We start from the raw sequence: 17,912 nt of genomic DNA, 5'->3' as shown, positions 1-17,912 counted from the left end.
TGAGGGATCCAGGGGCACAACCAGGGCCATACAAAGCCAAGTGTCTTCAACATTAGATCTCAAACGTCTCCTTTCTCCACCTTCTGAGCGGTAAAGGTCCCAGTGTGGGGACTCAAGCTCTAAAAGGCTGTTTTGCAGAAGGGCCAAGGCCTGGATGACCAACACAGCATGCCTCCCCACAAGCCACCTCTCATGTGTCGTGAAACATTAAAAAGTACGAGCGATGGTGTGACCACTTTGGAAAACAAATTGACAATCTCTTATAAAACCAGATATGCTCCCACCCTACAACCAAGCCATCCCATTCCTGGGGATTTAGCCATGGCCACCAAAAGACCCACACCCAATGCAGCTTTCCCATGATGACTCCAGAGCAAGCCCACCCAAGTGCCCGTCGACAGGCGAGTGGATAAACCAGCCGTGCTATGTCCACACTGTGGGATGCTCTCAGTAAGAAAATGGAATGACTAGCCAAACATGCAGCCACATGGATGAACCTAAAAATCCTCACACAGAGTGACAAAAGCCCCGCAGAAATGAGCACGTACTGTGTGATTCCGTTTCTAGAAAATTCTGGACAAGGCAACAGTAATCTAGAATCAGAGAAACAGGTTGGTGGTTTCCTGGGCTGCGGGGCAGGGGCGTGGACTTTCTGGAGTGAGAAAAAAAGCTCTATCTTTCTTTTGTGTGTGTGTATTTATTTTTTTTATTTTTAATTTTTTTTGGCGGCACCTCAGGGCACGAGGGATCTTAGTTCCCCAACCAGGGATCGAACCCATGCCCCCCTGCAGTGGAGGCTCAGAGTTGTAACCACTGGACCATCACGGAGGTTCCCAAAAGTTCTATCTTAATTGTGGTGGTAGTTATATGGGTGTATACATTTGCCAAAACTCATCAAACTGTACCTTTAAAATGGGTGTATTTTCTTGTGTGTAAATTATACCTCAATAAGAAACAAAGCAAAAAGGATATGGTAACTCTTTCCACATACAAACAAGGAAATAGCAACAAGCTTATTGAGTGAAAAAGGCCAGATCTAGAATAGTGGGCCTCATAGGCTACTATTTGTGTGAACAAAAAATATATATGAAGAAAACAAGGATCCATAACTTCCCATTGCCCTTTCTACCTTTTATTCTTTTAACAAATACTTATTAAGCATCCACAGTGGCCAAGGCCTCTGCATTGGGGATATAATGGTGAAAGAACAGACAGATTCCTATCCCCATGGGGCTTCCTCGTGGGAGGAGGGACAGGCTTCAACAGTTCAACAAGTAACTAATTGACAAGCAGCATGAAATGCTTTGATGGTGAAAAAAGGTTGTGATGACAGGGAATAGCAGCGGGTGGGAAGCCTGTTTTAGCTGAGGTGGTCAGGGAGGGCTTCTCAGAGGAGGTGACATTTGAGCAGAGACCTGAAGAAGAGGGAACAGCAAGTGCAAAGGCCCTGAGGTTTGACCAGGCATGGTGCGTTTGGGGAACAGGAGGGAGGCCAGTGTGGCTGGAATGGAGGGAACGCAGGGGAGATGAGATCAGAGAGAGGATGGGGGGGGGCAGCTCTGTAGGATTTATCTAAGTGTAATAAATGCAAAGTGAAACTATGGGGAAGTTTTTAGCTGGGAAGTGATGAATTGATCTCTGGCTGAGTGAGGGCAGGGAGGGGGCAAGGAAACAATGAGGAAGAAGATGGGGGTGGGCAGGACCAGGGTGGGGCCATAGAGTGACTGGTCGAGGACAGATTTAATATCTTTGCTGATTTGACAGAGAGGAAAGGCTTGATTAGACTTGAGGGTTGAGCAATGGGCAGAAGAAGGTGGCACCATTTGCAGAGAGGGGAAAACGATGTCAGAACAGATTGAGGGCGAAGAGTGGGCAGGAAATCAAGTATTCTATCTCAGGTGTCAGTACTGGACATCTAAAGGGGTGATGGGAATTCCCTGGCAGTCCAGTGGTTAGGACTCCGAGCTCTCACTGCCGAGGGCCGGGGTTCAATCCCTGGTTGCGAAACAAAGATCCCACAAGCCGCAACAAAACAAAAGAAACAATAGCAATAATGGACCATTTACTGTGTGCCTGGCACCATGTGCTCTATGTCTGTTAATCAAATACACCCTCTAAGGTAGGTATTATCATTAAACCTATTTCACAGATGAAGAAACTGAGGCACAGAGAGGTGACGTGTCCTGCCCAAGGTCACACAGCCAGAAAGTGGCAGAGCTGGGATTTGAACCCCCGCTGTCTGGCCCCAGAGTCTGCATCCCCAGGGAGGGGAGGGTGGCCCAGGTTAGGGTCCAAGCTCCTCATGCTAGTGTCCAACTCCCAGCATCATGATCCTTTTCAGCAGCCATCTGACCATGGCTCTGCTCTCCCTGAAACCCTTCCCGGCTCCTCAGACCCCCACCCCCCGACCCAGATAAGATTCTAGTTTGCAGCCCCATTTCTAAGTCATCGAGTTGGTCCCAGTGCACCTCAACCCCACCCCTGCTCCTCTCTTTACATCCCAGCAGCTCTGAATTCCACTTATAAGAAGACTCAGAACTCTCGGGAAAATGACAGGATGAAGCCAGTGCCGGGCACGGTGACAGGGAAGCCTGGGTGGGCTCAGTCTTCTGCCCGAGGTGGGAAGTCAGGCTGGAGTCTGCTGCTCGGTCTGCCCCATCGCACAGTGGATTCATCTCCTAGGGCTGCTGTGACGAATTAGCACACGCTTGGTGGCTTAAACAACAGAAATGTATTCTCTCATGGTTCTAGAAGCCAAAAGTCTGAAATCAAGTTGGCAGGCAGCACTCACTCCAGAGGCTCTAGGAGAGAAGACTTCCTCGCCTCTCCCAGCTCCTGGTGGCAGCCGGCATTCCTTGGTTTGTGGTCGAATCACTCCAGTCTCTGCCTCCGTGGTCACATTGCCTCCTTTGCTCTCAAATTTCCCTCTGTCTCACTCTTATAAGGACACTCATTGGATTTAGGGCTCTTCTAGATAATCCAGGATGATCTTCTCATCTCAAGGTCCCCAACCTAATTATAGCTACAAAGACCCTCTTTCCAAAAAAGGAAGCACTCACAGGTTCCGGGGATTAGGATGGGAACATATCTTTTGGGGGGACCATCAGTCAACCCACAATGGACAGGGATCCCTCACAGGGCAAGAGCAAAATTGGGGGGAGGCAGGAGAGCCTGGTTCAGGGGTTCTCAAGTTTGTGTGTTAGAACAGGAAAAAAAAAAACAAAACAACGGATCGTGTGTTGGAATCCTCTGGAGCGCTTGTTAAATGCAGGCTTCTGGGCTCCACACCCCTGCGCCCACCCGCGAGGTGACGCTGCTGCAGATCTGGGATCTTGGTGGTGAGGAGCTGCAGGCTGCCTGAGCTCAGCAGTCCTCACCCTTACTCCGTGTGTCCTTGCGCAAAGGACTTTCCTTCTTTCCAAAGCTTAGTCTATAAAATGGGGTTATCTTCTCCTCCCCACAGTGTACTTGAGGTGGCCCACGCTTTCCTCCTCACCCACTGTGAGTCCCATATTTTTGCTGGGCCTTGACCCTCCAACTTCCTTCTCACCTCAGGACCTTTGCACATGCTGCCCCTTCTGCCTACAAGGCTTTCCACTCCACGCCTCCAATGGATGCCTTCATCTCCATTCAGATGTCATCTCTTCATAAGGCACACACCCTTCCTGCTTTATTCTACCTAACAATACATCTCGGTGATTGTTCCCTGTTGGTTCATATAAAGCAACTTGGGCCCTCCCCCACCAGGTCAATTTCCCACCCCCGCCACACCCTGTTCTTTCTTTCTTGAACTGAGTGTGGTTTGTAAATACCTGTGAGTACATGGGTATGTTCACTGGGTCATGAACTGTGTCACCCGGTGAGAATGTCAACCTCACCAGGGCAGGGCCTTGGGTGGGTTTGTTTATTATTTGTCCTCAGCTCAGGGTTGACACTGACTGGTTGCTCTATTTGCTGAGCAGGGAGGGCAAGAACAGGAGGATGAGGCTTTGTGCAACCCAAGAACTACATGCAACCTGTGCAAGTCTAGCTCCCACGGCTCCTGCTGCAAAACCAGTATCACCCCCAGGAGCATCAGTGCGTCCCAGGGCCCAAGCCTGCTGGTACAGAGAAAGAAAGCGGGGGGGATGTCCTGGAGGGCGGGCATCAGGGCTTGGAGGAGCAGATGGTGGCTTCTCCACCAGGGCTGCAGGGGATGGGAGAGCCCAGCCAGGTGGCTCTGAGGTGGGGATATGTGTTGAGCCAGCTTCACCCTGTAGGGGGCGACAGAGAGGTGGGGATGAGTTGGGGTAGAAGGAAGGAAATGAGAAGGGGTGGGAGGAGAGGAGGAGGAGGAGGGACACTGGTAAGGAGGAAAACAAAGAGACATAGAGACAGAGTGATGAAGATGAAGACAGAAGGAAAGAGAGGTAGAGAGATCTAGAGAGGCTGAAGCAGACAGACAAAAAGAGAGATGCTTATGGGGACTGGGATGGAGTTGATCAGATCCAGGGAAGGATCCAGAGGGTCAGAGATACCCACAAAGCATTACCTGGGACAGAGGGCAGGTGGGAGTCCAGGGGCAGGCAGGGGAGGCGAGGTGTATGCACATCAGTTAAATTTGCCAGATAGAACGTACGTGCAAGGTCTCTCCTGTGGCATTGTTTAGAACAGCAAACAGCCGCAGGCTGAACGTCCTGAAGGTCCATCAACAGAGGCTGTTTCAGTGAATCAAGGTTCATATGCATCACGGAATACTACCCAGCCATTAACAGGAGCAAGGCTGTTTTTTATGTACCAACTGGGATCAACCACTAGAATACACTGTTAGGTCGCGAAAAAGCAAGGTGTAGAAGGATGTGTACAGTATGCTAACATTTGCGCAAAGTGGAACATATATCAGTATATGCACGTAGGTATTTCCTGGTATATGCATACATTTCTGAAAGCAGATACAAGAAACTTGCATCAGTGGCTGCCTCTGGGGATGGGGACCAAGAGGCTGGGGATGCAGAGGAAGGGAGGTTGACTTTGCAATTTATTCCCTTTGGAATCTTCTATTTTTTGTACCATGGGCTTCAGTTACCTGTTCAAACACTAAATAAGATTAAATGATAGAATAAGAAAGACAGAGGGAGAGAGAAAGTCGGGGATAAAGCTGTGGGGAAGAGAGGGATGGAGGAAGAAAGGGAGAGAGAGTTTAACTCTGTTTAATCCAGTGGTCCCCAAACTTCTGTAGATGCCTTTGCTCATCCGGCGAAAGGCTGTGAGGGGTCCCCACCTCCCCAAATGACAGGCCAGGACCCTATTTGCTGCCCCATTTTGTCCCCCGAGGCCTAACACCTCTCAGTCTTCTCCTGGAGTGGCCATCTCTCTTCCGGAGTCTCCTTTTGTGGGTCTGGCTTAGTTGAGTTGACTGGCGGCCCTGGAAGACAGAGGTTGACCCTTTCCTGTTTAGACCTGTGGTCCCTCAGGTGCGGTTGTAAAGGGAGGTCCTGCTCAGTCTTCAGGAGGCTGTGGCATGGTGATGGCTTTGAACCCTGCCTCTACCACTTTCTTGCTGTGTGACCTCAGGCTGGTGACTTCGAGTCTCTGTTCCTCAGTCTCCCGGCTATAAAATGGGACAAGGAAGGTACTTCTTCGGAGGGCTGCTAGGAGGGTTGTGTTAGTTTCCTGGGGCTGCCACAATGAATTGTCACACACTGGGTTGCTTAAAACAGCAGAAATGTATTCTCTCACAGTTCTGGAAGCCGAAGTCTGAAATCAAGGTGTCAGCAAGGACTTGCTCCCTCTAGAGCTTTAGAGGGAGAAGACTTCTTTGCCTCTTCCTGCTTCTAGTGGCTCCCAGTGCGGTTTTGCCTGTGGCCACAGGACTCTAATCTCTGCCTGTCTTCACAAGGTCTTCTCTGGGTGTCTCAAGTCTACCTCTGCTTTTCTCTTATAAGGACATTCGTCACTGGATTTAGGGCCCACCCAGATAAGCCAGGATGACCTCACCTCAAGGTCCTTAATCACATCTGCAAAGACCCTTTTTCCGAATAAGGTCACAGTTACAGGTTCCACAGGGACACATCTGGTTTTTTTGGGGGGTGGGGGTGGGGAGGGGACACTATTTAACCCACTACAGGGTTAAATGAGGTAAAACTAGGAGCTCAGCAAAGCGCTGGACACAGTAAGGTTTTGATGAATTTTAACTATTCCCTTGATTTTGCTTGGCCCACATGATATTGTTAAATGTTTTTCATAAGTTGCCTACCTTTGAGATTCAAGAGCTTTCACATGAAAATGAGGATTTCTTGAGGAAAATCAGAACATTTTGCATCATTGGACCAAACCCCCGCAAGGCCAAAGAGCCCTGAGAAGTGACTGAGCTTCGAAGGGGCGTGTGTGTGGCCACTTCCCCAGTCCCCAGTGTCACCTGCCTGGCCCTGGGGCATCAGAGTTGGAGCCTCCTGGACCAGATCTGTCCTGCTCACTGTTGCAGCCCCACCGCCCAGCCTGAGGCCTGGCTCAGAAAGCCAGTGAGGGACCCAGGACTTCAGGCCTGGCCCTTGTAGGATGTGTGACCTTGGGCAGGCCCTTCCTCTCGATGGACCTCAGTCTCCACATCTGTGAAATGGGGCAAGGTGTGAGATGATTCCTGGGCCCTTCTCGTTGTGGGGCGTTGGCAGGAGGCAGGCACGAGTTTGAGGTCACCAATGACTTACTGTTGCAGATAAACTGCCATTCTCAATCCTGGCTGCACGTTAGAATTGCCTGGATAGTTCTCATTTTATGTGCCTATGACCAGACTCCAATCCGCACCAAAGGGGGTTGCCCTTTGCTTACAGAACAGACCTTCAGCATGGCCTTCAAGGCCTTTATTCCTCCCAAGACCCCTCTCTCATTCATTCATTCTTTCCCTTTATCCCACTCCTTCTTCCATTCACCTCACTGGGAGCCATTCTGTTCCGTAAATGAGTCTCTTTTTTGGGTCTTGCCAAATGAGGACTATTCTTTTATGTCCACAATTTTTGATTTACAGACTTGGTTGGCTTGGTTCCCCATTCCCATGGGCACACTCAGTCCCTGGCTTCTGATGGCTTCACAGGAGCCCTTGCCTTGCAACTTCAGATCCTGCATAAATACTGCATGGTCCCAAGGGAGAATTTCTTTGGGAAGTCACCCAGGAGCGGAATTACTGGGAGGTACGTATGTGCAGTACTTCATCTGACTAAGCCAGACTTTAATTTTTACCAGATTCATACTGTTAAAATGACAGCTCATCGCTGAATTTGCTTTTCTCTGATTACTAATGGGTTTGAGCACCTGCGCACATCCCTGTTGGCCTTTTAATTTGGTATAATCAAATTGATTTTTTTCTTCATAATTTGTTTCTTTGGGGAGTTTTCAGAAGTCCTTCTCTGCCCCTAGCTCATCAATTATTTTCCTCTATCAACTTTATAGTTTACCTTTCACAGTGGTTTTTTTTTAAAAAAAATATTTATTTATTTATTTATTTGGCTGCGTCGGGTCTTAGTTGCGGCACGCGGGATCTTCGTTGTAGCATATGAGATCTTAAGTTGCGGCGTGCAGGCTTAGTTGCCCTGTGGCATGTGGGATCTTAGTTCCCCGACCATGGAACCCACGACCCCTGCATTGGAAGGCGGATTCTTGACCACTGGACCACCAGGGAAGTCCCCACGGTGATATTTAATCCAGCTAGAGAAAAACAGTCAAAACAGAACTGAGATAATAGAAGGTTTTCGTATTTCTACTGTCTAATCCTCAGCCGCTGGCCAGAAGCAGCAATTGAACGTGTGAAATGTGGCTAGTGCAACCGAGGGACCGAATGCTTAATTTTATTTTATTTTATTTAAAAGTAAATAGGCACATGTGGCTAGTGGCTACTGCCCTGCACAGCACCGATCTCGGGTTCCCTTTCATTGTATTCGGTAGGGATTCAGTTTTCTTTTTCTTCATAAAATGAACCAATTTCCTCAACACTATTATTAAACAATCTATTTCCCCCCATCAATTTGCTCCTGCATACACTTGGGTCTGCCTCTGGGTTCTCTGGGGTGAAGCCTGGCGAATGTAGTGAATAGCAGGGATGGAGGATCACGATTCTATAGAAGTGTTTTTTTTGTTTTTTTGGCTTTTCCATGCGGCATGTGGGATCTTAGTTCCCCGATCAGGGATTGAACCCGTGTCCCCTGCATTGGGAGCGTGGAGTCTTAACCACTGGACCGCCAGGTAAGTCCCAGTAATAGAGGTTTTAATTAGATACACAGTCACCCAGAATAAAGACTACATTTCCCAACCTCCCTTGCTGCTGGGTGTGGCCACGTGACTAAGCTCAGGCCAAAGAGGCAATGGTGAAAGCTTTGGGTCACGTCCTTTAAAAGGAAGGGGTGTGCCCTCCTATTCACGTGGAAGAGGTAACAATCCTAGGATGGAGGAGCAGCAAGATGGAAGGAAGCTGGGGCCTTGCTGACTGGGCAGGACTGAGTACCCCACTCCTTGGCCTCTTACTAAGAGCAACTGTAGATCTCAGTGGTTCTCAAACCTGAGGGGGCATCAGAATCAGGCTTCTCACTGCGGTGGCTTCTCTTCTTGCAGAGCACGGGCTCTAGGTGCACGGGCTCAGTAGTTGTGGCTCGCGGGCTCTAGAGCGCAGGCTCAGTAGTCGTGGCGCACGGGCTTAGTTGCTCCGCGGCATGTGGGATCTTCCCGGACCAGGGCTCGAACCTGTGTCCCATGCATTGGCAGGCGGATTCTTAACCACTGTGCCACCAGGGACGTCCTGCACTATGCTTTAAATCTCTGTTTATCCATCTAGATCATGCGTGTACTTGGCCAGGCTGTCACAGAAACAGTGCCCGAATTCCTGGGGGACTCAGGGCCTGTGGAGAGGGGTGCTGTGGGGTGGGGGCTGACAGTGGGGGTGAGGCAAGACTAGGTCGGATTCTCTGGCTCCTCTCCACACACTTCCAGCCCACGAACCAGGCTGAGGTCCCTGGTGCTGGTGACGCCTGGAGGGCTCTAGGAAGGGGGTTCCCTCCTTGGTCTCTCAGTGTCCCCAGGAGGCCGCTGCTGCCCCAACACCTCCCAGGGTGCTGGGAAGGACACACGTGAGCCCACACTGGCCTGGGGCAGTCACTGCCCAAAATGCAGAAGCAGCGCCGTCTCCTGTCGGCCGGATTTTCTCCTCTCCCTGAGACCCAGCCTCAGCCTGGAGGGCAGGACACGGCCAATGGCATATTTCTGAGGCTGGCAGCTTCAGGTCCATCTGTCTTAGCCGACGCCCCAGCAGCCCATCTGCCTGTTGACTGGTTTCCTAACATCAGCTCACCAAGAATCAGTTCCTACCCAATGAACGCACTCCAGACCACCTTTAAAATAGGTTTCCAGCAAATGGCAGATTTGGCAAACTGGTCATCATGGCACATGGACTGGTAAACTGGCTGCTTCCAAGTCTGGTGGGGCATCAATCCAGCCCTGTAACCGGCTGCTTGGACCTGGAACTCCCGCCCACCCACAGACACGGCCCTGGCCCTGAACTGGGCTGGAATCCTGGGGTCAGCCAGGCCTCCCTCCCAACCCTAGAGCCCCTCCCCATCAATTCTCTCCCCAAGACGGCCTGGACGGGGGTGGGGGGGCCTCTATGCACACTGCACACACACAAAACAAGAAACTGGTTTAATTGTAAAACTAAGTTGAGGGAGGGGCGGGCAGGGCTGCGCTGAGGGGGCAGGAACCTGATTCTTCAAGCAGTGGTCCTGTCCCCAGTGCCACCCCGTGGGACAGGGACCATCTGTCCCCAGATGGGGGCTAGAGTGTTATAAAATGACAATATAAATAGACTTCTAGAAAAGAGGAGGCTGTCCCAGGTGCAGTAGTCATGTTCTGCAGAGGCTGGGGGTGGGTGGGAAGCCCTGACCCCTGTCTCTGCGTCCAGCCACAGAGAGGGGTGTGGGGCAAAGGGAAAAGGCCACTCTTCAGACATTCATGATCGACCCCCGCAATGGCTCAGGGGGGAGGGGCTGTGGATCAGGCGAGGTCGCAGAGACACGCACTCGCAGGCTGGAGGACAGAGGAGCTGGACCTTCTACATGCACACACGCGTGTACACACACACACACACACACACACACACACACACACACACACACACACACACACACACACACACACACACACACACACCTCTTTCGTAGTGTTGTCTCCACCCCTGGCGGCCCCCACTGCAGATTTCCAGTGATGGGAAGGCCGCCCGTCCTTCCTGGAGACAGGACAACACTGGGGCGGGCCTGTCCCAGAGGGTTGGCGGGTCCTGGGAGCCTCGTGTGCTCCCACAAGTCCCTGCGTTTTTTTAAAAGTCACAAAATCAAAACGGCAGTTCAGTAGTAGGGTCCCGCACACCCCCCAGCAAGGAGGGCAGTGCCATACAGAGTGTCTCCTGGGCTGGGAGGGGCAGGGGCCGGCCCTCCACTCGCCTCTGGCAGGGCAGGGGTGACCCAAGGGGCTCTTTGGTTCAGGGTCAGGGCGCTGGGCCTCATCTGGTGCGGTTCTGGCGCATGAGGGGCACGATGCTGGCGGGCGGGCCCGCTTTGGCCAGGAATGGGTGCTTGAGCAGCTCAGCAGCCGTGGCCCGCTGTGCTGGGTCACGCACCAGCAGGCGGTCCAGGAAGCCCTTCAGGGATGGCGACACCTGTCAGGAGGCGGGCGAGAGGGTCAGGGGGTCTGAGAGCCAGCTCCACTGCTCACTTGCTGCGGGGCCTCAGTTTCCTCCTCTGTCAAATGGGCTGACAACATCTACTGCCTAGGGAGGGGGCAAAGAGGTCCCAGGAGCCTGGCCCCAGGGGGCTCATTCCCTCCCCATTTACAAGGTTCGGCAGGACCTGGCAGCAGCTGGGCCCTGGAGGCACCCCTTTCTCACCAGGCAATTCCTCCACCAGGAAGGCCCCTCTCCTGGATCTGGCTATGCTGTGTGCGTCTAGCCAGGCCAGCCTAAGCACAACCTCTGGGATGTGGGGTGGTGAGGGCACAGAGTTGACACAGACACTCGAGGCCCGGGGGACACGGGGGTGACCCAGCACACAGCAAGCGCCACCTTGGGAGGGAGCCATCCATACCCCAGTGCTGCCCGCACCCAGCGCTCTGCTTGGGTTCGGGGCTGGGTGGAGCCCTGTCCCCCCACCCCAACCTGCCTGCCGCCTGCGGGAGGGGCCCACCTTGTGCAGGTTCTTCAGTCGGGGTGGCAGGTTGTCCCGAATCATCTTCATGGCTTTGAGGGGTGGCTCATTGAAGTAGGGGGGCTCCCCATCCACCATCTCGATCACCATCACCCCCAGAGACCAGATGTCTACCTGCGGTGGGGATGGGGCAGCAGGGCTGAGCTGTGCAGGCATGGCCAGTGCTCGAGGGACACCCACAGAGGGATGGCCCTGGTTCTGTCTTTGCCTCTTCGCTCCTGGAATCCTTGGGCCCTGAACACCCTCGCTGATACCCAGCCTGCCGGACCCTATGCACTCCTCACCCAGGGAGCCCTCTGAAGGGTTCTGCCCACCCAGCATCTATCCCCTTCTTTTTTGCTAACCCCCCTCCTCCCCCTGGGTTCCTCTGGAGAACCCCCTCTCCCCTACTTCAGTCCATGGAGCATGACCAGGTAGCCTAAGCAGCAGAGTCCAGACACAGTAACTGGTTCAGGAACGGGCACAAGACCCAAGCTGAGCCAGTCACAGTCAACCCTGAAACTTCAACCAAGATATTCAGGAAAACAGTAGGGCTCATAGGCAGGGACATGTGTCCTGGAGTTGCCAGGGTCATGTCTGCTTTGACCAGGGGAGCACATGCCTGAGTGAAGACTACAAGGGGAAAATTCTAGGGACCCACAGCTTTCCATTTTGCTAAACCCGTTTGAGATGGTTTTGTCACTCACAGGCAGTCCTGACTGAGATGGTCCCTCAGAATCTCCTCCCAGCCTCCCCTCCCAGTGTGACCCCACTCCTGCCTGAGGTTCCCCCAAGACGTGCTTCCAAGGGCACCCTGGCCAGGCCCTGGGTCAAGCCTTGTTGACTGACTGTGGAGGAATCCTCAGGGCCACAGGCCACAGCTCAAAGACCAGGCAGGTAACAGCAGGGAGTGAAGCAGGTCAGTGTAGGCAATAGAGATGGGTGGGGACTATGGCCAAGATGAAGGCGCCCTGCACTTTCTAATGTGCAGCAGCCCCTCAGCACCTGCTGATTGCTGCCGTGTGGGAATTTGGCCTCCCCGTAGCCAGAGCTCTTGGTTTTCTGACAGAGGATAAAATTCAGACTTTCACGTGAGAGCTCTCTTTTTAAAATGCTTGCAAGGGCGTCTTCAGAGCACATCGGCCAGTTTGTGGCCTCTGCCCCAGGCTGCCAGGCAGGGCCAGGGCCACTTCCGCTCAGCATTCTGTTCCCATTGCCAAGCACTGACCTGGCTCCAAATTAGAACCCAGTCAGCAATGAGTGCACGCAGGCATGCCTACTTCTCCCCCAAAACTGTCCCCAGGGACTGAGCCCCCTCACCCCCAGCACTCTGGCTGTTCCGGACTGTCACAGCGTAAACCAGTGCCGAGAGCGGGATGACCGGCCGCCTCTGGCTCACCTCTGGCCCGTAGGGGAGGCGGGAGATGAGCTCCGGGGCCATCCAGTAGGGCGTGCCGACCAGGGACTTCCTCCGCGGCACCTCCTTGCTCACCTGGGCACAGAACCCAAAGTCCGACAGCTTCACCTGCAGTAGGACGTAGGCAGTAGGGTCAGAGGTGCTGGTGGGGGCAGGGTGAGCAGAGGCATCTACCTATTTGATTCCTTGGCCTCGGATGTGCTGGGTCTCCACGATGCTGCCCAGAGGTTACAGCCTCTGGGGAGCTCTGCCGTCTCCTGGCTGGGGCCCTCAGCCGTGTCACCTGCCCAAGATCGCACCATCTGCCTCCGTGACAGGGTCTGCGCTGGGGCTCTCGGGGGAAGTGGCCCGAGTCCCAGGGGTACCAAAGGCTGGGCGGGGGCTCAGATGGGCTGGCTCCCAACGCTGTGCCCTGGGCCCCTGCTTCCCGGCAGGAAGCACACCTTCAGCTGGCAGGTGTGAGAGGGATGCAACCCTGTCCAAGGCGGGTACAAGGGGACACAGCCTGCCTCTGCAACAGCTACGTCCCCAGACCAAGGATTTATACCTTTTTTGGAGCCGTGGGCCCTATTCGGACTCTTGAGGACGTCTATGGACGCTCCTACCCCCAGAGAGCACGCTCACACATGTCCCCCAAACACATCTGCAGACATCTTTAGGTGTTCGTGGACCCCAACTGAGACTCCCGGTGAAACTGAGCCTTCCCCCCACCGCCCGCCTCTGCTGACTGGCTTAACTTTCCTGGGGGAGGGCGGGCAAATCACCAACAAGAATTCGGTGAAAGTCAAGGGCCCCCTCCCACTGAAAATCACGTTCACTCTTGGAATATAAATGCAGGTTCCGGTCACTGTGAGGCTCATCCATGGACCTCAGACTCAGAACTTCAGTCCAGAAGATGGGAGACAGGACTGGACTCCACAGCCCACGCCTGGATGCCAGGCTAGGAGCAGGTTCTCACGTGGCCGAGAGCTGAGGCTGGCCACCCAAATGGAGTCTCCCCTCTCTGGGCCCAGGGCTAGACTACAGTTCCCAACGGCCTGTGCTGACGGCAGAGCCCCGCCAGCCTGAGCCCCCTGACCGCAGGGGGAGAGGCCCCACTCACGTGGACCCCTGACTCTGGACTGCTGCACGAGGAACGAATGAACTTACTCCTCTGCACGCGACTGAACTAGGGGGTCAGAGCACACCCTACCAGCAGAGGGAGAGTTGAGGAGAGGCGGGGGAAGGCCAAGCCACGCCATTCCTCACCCTGCCATCGTGGGTCAGCAAGATGGAGTCGCTCTTGATGTCCCGGTGGATGACCCCCTGGGCATGGAGCACGGACAAGGCCTGCAGCACGGCCAGGCACACGGCGGCGATCTGCTCCTCGTTCATCCTGCGGGGGTGGGGAGGTGAGTGACAGGGACAGACAGGCCCCGCCCTGGGGTTTAAGGGGGAGACAACACTGCCCTGGGGTTTGAGGGGGACATGGCCCCACCCTGGGGGCCGGATGGGGACAGAGCCTGTTGGCTCTGAGACATGGCCCCACCCCAAGGGGTCTGGAGGGGGCCAGTCCTATCGTGGGAGAGGTCTGAGGGGACCCAGGTCCACCCTGGGGAGCCGGGGGAGACAGCAGGCTGGCTGTCACAGGGTCCAGCTGTCCAGCAGTACCTGGTGTGGGTGACGATGTCGGTGAGGGCGCCTCCCTCCAGGAACTCCATCACCACCCAGAGCTCGTCCCCGACCAGGTAGCTGTTGTACATCTCCACCACGTTCTCATGCTGGTAGTCCCTCATGATCACCACCTGGGTGCGGGAGGCCGGGTCGGCGCGGCGGAGGGAGGACCGCCAGCCCCCGCCACCGGAGCCCTCGCGCCTCCCTCTCAGCCTGGGTGTGGGCCCTGCCACACTGCGGGTCCGGTTCCACCCATCACTCCTGCTCATCGGGGTCCCCCTGGGCTGTCCTCCCACGGCCAAAGTCAAGAGACCTCAAAGGCAGCATGGGCCTGACGTCTGCACTCTATTCCAGGGGTGCTCCCGCCCCGCACACACCCCACACTTCTGATGTTGGTCTCTGACCAGCCCTGAGCTGGTCCGCGAGTGGCTCTGATGGCCAGGCTGGTGTTGGGAGAGGGAGCTGGGACGAGAGCGTCTAAGCACAGGGCTGAGACCAGAAGGCCAAGCCGGTATTAGGCAGGTCAGCTAAAAGGCGGGGGCGGGGGTGGGGGAAGAGATATCAGGGGCAGGAAGGCCTAGCAAGGCAAAGCCTCACGGAGCTGGGGGAACACGATGCCCACAGGGGCCACGTTACACTGGGGCACAGCTGAGGCGTGTGGAGAGGTCAGGAGGCAAGAGCTAGAGTCGGACGACCCCGGACCTGACATCTTCCTGGGACTCCTGCATCAGAGGCCGGGGGCTGCTCCCAACACAGATTCCTCTCGGGAAGCAGCCAGGGGTCTGCCTTTGCAACACGCTCACTGGTAGTGAGCCCCAAGGGCCAAAGCCTGAGGTCAGACAGAAGCGAGGCCTAGATAGGGGCGGATCTCAGATGCACGGCCAAGAGGCCAGGCCTTTCTCCTGAGGGCACCAGGGGGCTCTGCAAAGGGCAGTAAAGGGGTGTGTGGCAGTCCTTTGGCTGCGGTGTGGGGAATGCCCAGGTGGCAGGGCCAAGCAGCAAATGGGCTACACGGGGATGGGGACAGGGAAGGAGTGACAGGCTCAGGGCTGACAAGCCGGGGTGGGGGCAGGGGAGGTCCAGAGCTCTGGCCTGGGGACAGGCGTGGCGGGGCCTCTCTGAGACAGGGAACCAGGAGAGGCAGGTTTGGAGTACAGGCTTTGGGGCCAGAATGGGACTTGGTGGGTGTGAGGGGCCTGGAAGGCATGCAGAGGGTGGGGCTCAGAGGGCTGAGGGAACCTGGAGCTGGGGCTCAGGGCCTGGCCAGGAACAGGACAGCCGTGGCCGTGGGTATCGTGGGGACAGAGGAGACAGCCTGGGGAGGTGGGAGGCGTGACGAGTGAGGACAGGAGCCGGGCCCAGAACCCAGCCCTGGGGAACCCCATCCCCGAAGGCCCTCTCCCATCCTCACCCCATGTGCCCTCGAAAACCGCGGGGCGGAGGAGCCCCAGGAGGAGAGGTGAAGGGCGGGGGCGGGGGCAGCAGGCCCACCTCATTGAAGAGCAGCTCGCGCCTCTGCTGCTTGCGGAGGTCCATCTTCTTGACGGCCACCAGCCTGCCCGAGCTGCGCACGGTGGCGATGCACACGATGCCCGTGGAGCCCTCGCCGATCTTGATGAAGTTGTCCAGGTAGGAGCGAGGGTCGCCGGGGTCCACCACCAGTTGCAGGGCAGCCCGGAACTGCTCGTGGGACACTCGCTGGGGTTCCCGCTGTGGCGAGCGGGGGCCGGGGGGCCCGGGGGCGGGGGGCACGGGGGGTGTGGCGAGGGTGCGGGCTGGAGGGGCCAGCTGGGGCTCGGAGGCGTGGGGGCCCAGCACTCCAGGGCTGGGGGGGCCGTGGGCTCGAGCGGGGGGCCGGGAGGCGGAGGAGGACTGGGGGACGGCCAGGCCCCCCACCGATGGCCCATTGGGGGCCACGTTGTGAGGCTCCCCCTGCAACAGAGAAGAGAGGCAGCTGTCAGTGGAGGGGCCAGAGGGACAGGGACCCCGGCTGCGGGACAGACACATGGTGCTCAGGATGGAGATGGACGGTGGGCTGGGCACGGGTTGGAGTCGGTGGGTGGCAACGGGGAAGCTCCGGGCAAGGGGACAGTGGGGCGGTCCTGGGGCAGGGGGAGCAGTTACCTGGGCGCCCCGGGATGGGTGGTCCGTGTCGGCCCGCGGGTACGTGTTAAAGGGCCGGCCAGCTGCCACTTTCGCCCCGCTGGCCAGACCGGCAGGCTGGTGGGGGGTGCCGACGTCAGGCCCAGAGAGGGGGCGCTTGTCCCGGGAGGACTCCTGGGGCCCCCCTGAGCCCTCCCTGGAAGACTTGGGCCTCTTGTCCGGCCCCACCCGCCGCCTGTCTCCACTGCTGCCACCCGCCTCGCTGCGACCGGCGACCCGGCCTTGACCGCCTGCCTTCTCTGGGCCCCCTCTGGCCGTGGCGGCCTGCTCCACGGGCATCCCGTTTTCCTGGCGGGCACGGGCGGGTGGCGGCGGGCTGTCTCTCCGCAGGGAGTTGGAGCGCGTCACTGACATGTTCTCAAACTCGTCGAGCAGCAGCGTGAGGGCCCCATCCTTGGCGCCTTTGCTGCCCCGCACGATGGTCTGGGGTCCGGGGCAATGGCAGGGTGGGGGCCGGGCAAGGACGAGGGGGACACAGGACGTGTATCCGACACACGCGGACAGGACAACACAACACACACAGAGACAAGACAGAGACGGAATGAAGAAATGCCATGGGATGATGACAGGGCTGGGCGGTGGGGGGGGGTGGGCAGGACCAGGGAGGCCCCTGCTGCCCCTCCCCCAGCACCCAGCCATGGGTGGCAGGAGGGGAGCGGAAGGAGAACCTGCCCATTGGTCAGGCTGTTGCCCCCCAGCTGGATTCACCCCGTCTTTTCCTTGCTCTCCAGACTGGGGGGCGGTCCCTGCCCTGTGGGGTGCAGGGGAAGAAGGGCAGAGACCACACCACCCCATAATCAGCCCTGGAGAGCTGCAAATTACAGGATGCTGGGGCCAGGGCCCAGCTTGGCACTTCCTCCCCTGCAGCCCGCCAGGGCTGTTAACTCCAAACCACGCTCTCTGTTCCTCTGGAGGCTGAGGGTGGGTTAAAGGGAGAGTCAGAAAGGTTTGGGCCCAAAGTAGAGGGCAGGAGTGCCCCAGGAACAGGGCTGGCAAATGCGAATGCCCATGTAAAGCCTGTCCTGAATCCACCCTCACCTGCCATGGCCACCATCCTGATCCAGGTCACAGCCTCCAGGGTTCCCCCTGCCCCCGACTCAGCTCCAGGCACATGGGCCTCCTAACTGCTCCTAAAACACACCGGACACACTCCAACCTCAGGCACTGGCTGTTCACGTTGCCTGGAACATCTTCCCCCAAGTTTGCCCTGAGCTCTCCTCCCCAATGCACCCCCCTTTCAGGTCTTTGCTGGAGGCTTTCGCTGACCACCCGTAGTCTGAAACGCCAGCCCCTAACACTCCCTATCCCCCTCCCCTGCTTTCCTTTTCTCTAGAGCACTTAAAACCAGCTGACATAAAGCATGCGCACATCTGTCCATGGCCTGCTCCCGCAGTGCAATGATGGTGAGGGAGGCCATGGTTTCCTCCTGTCTGTTTCTGTTCTGGCTGCATCTAGCACCTAGAACAGTGGCTGGTATGCAGAAG

At 56.3% G+C, this 17,912-nt stretch overlaps 1 protein-coding gene across 2 annotated transcripts in view; it reads right to left on the bottom strand.

Annotated features, from left to right (window-relative positions):
• Positions 1 to 9,645: 9,645 nt before the first annotated feature.
• PAK4 (p21 (RAC1) activated kinase 4) overlaps positions 9,646 to 17,912 on the bottom strand; it is a 45,919-nt gene continuing 37,652 nt past the window's right edge. For both annotated transcript variants that reach the window (XM_057534947.1, XM_057534948.1), the window contains 7 exons: positions 16,390 to 16,851; positions 15,757 to 16,197; positions 14,263 to 14,396; positions 13,861 to 13,987; positions 12,595 to 12,720; positions 11,196 to 11,330; positions 9,646 to 10,672 (listed from right to left, as the gene is read on the bottom strand). In XM_057534947.1, the coding sequence (XP_057390930.1) occupies positions 10,517 to 10,672; positions 11,196 to 11,330; positions 12,595 to 12,720; positions 13,861 to 13,987; positions 14,263 to 14,396; positions 15,757 to 16,197; positions 16,390 to 16,851 (1,581 nt within the window). In that variant the 3' untranslated portion in view covers positions 9,646 to 10,516. The remainder of the gene's footprint in view (positions 10,673 to 11,195; positions 11,331 to 12,594; positions 12,721 to 13,860; positions 13,988 to 14,262; positions 14,397 to 15,756; positions 16,198 to 16,389; positions 16,852 to 17,912) is intronic.

Source organism: Balaenoptera acutorostrata, chromosome 19 (assembly GCF_949987535.1).
Source record: "Balaenoptera acutorostrata chromosome 19, mBalAcu1.1, whole genome shotgun sequence".
In the NCBI taxonomy this organism is placed as follows: domain Eukaryota; kingdom Metazoa; phylum Chordata; class Mammalia; order Artiodactyla; family Balaenopteridae; genus Balaenoptera; species Balaenoptera acutorostrata.
Note: the sequence above shows the minus strand (reverse complement) of the source record. Positions and strands in the feature narration are given on the sequence as shown.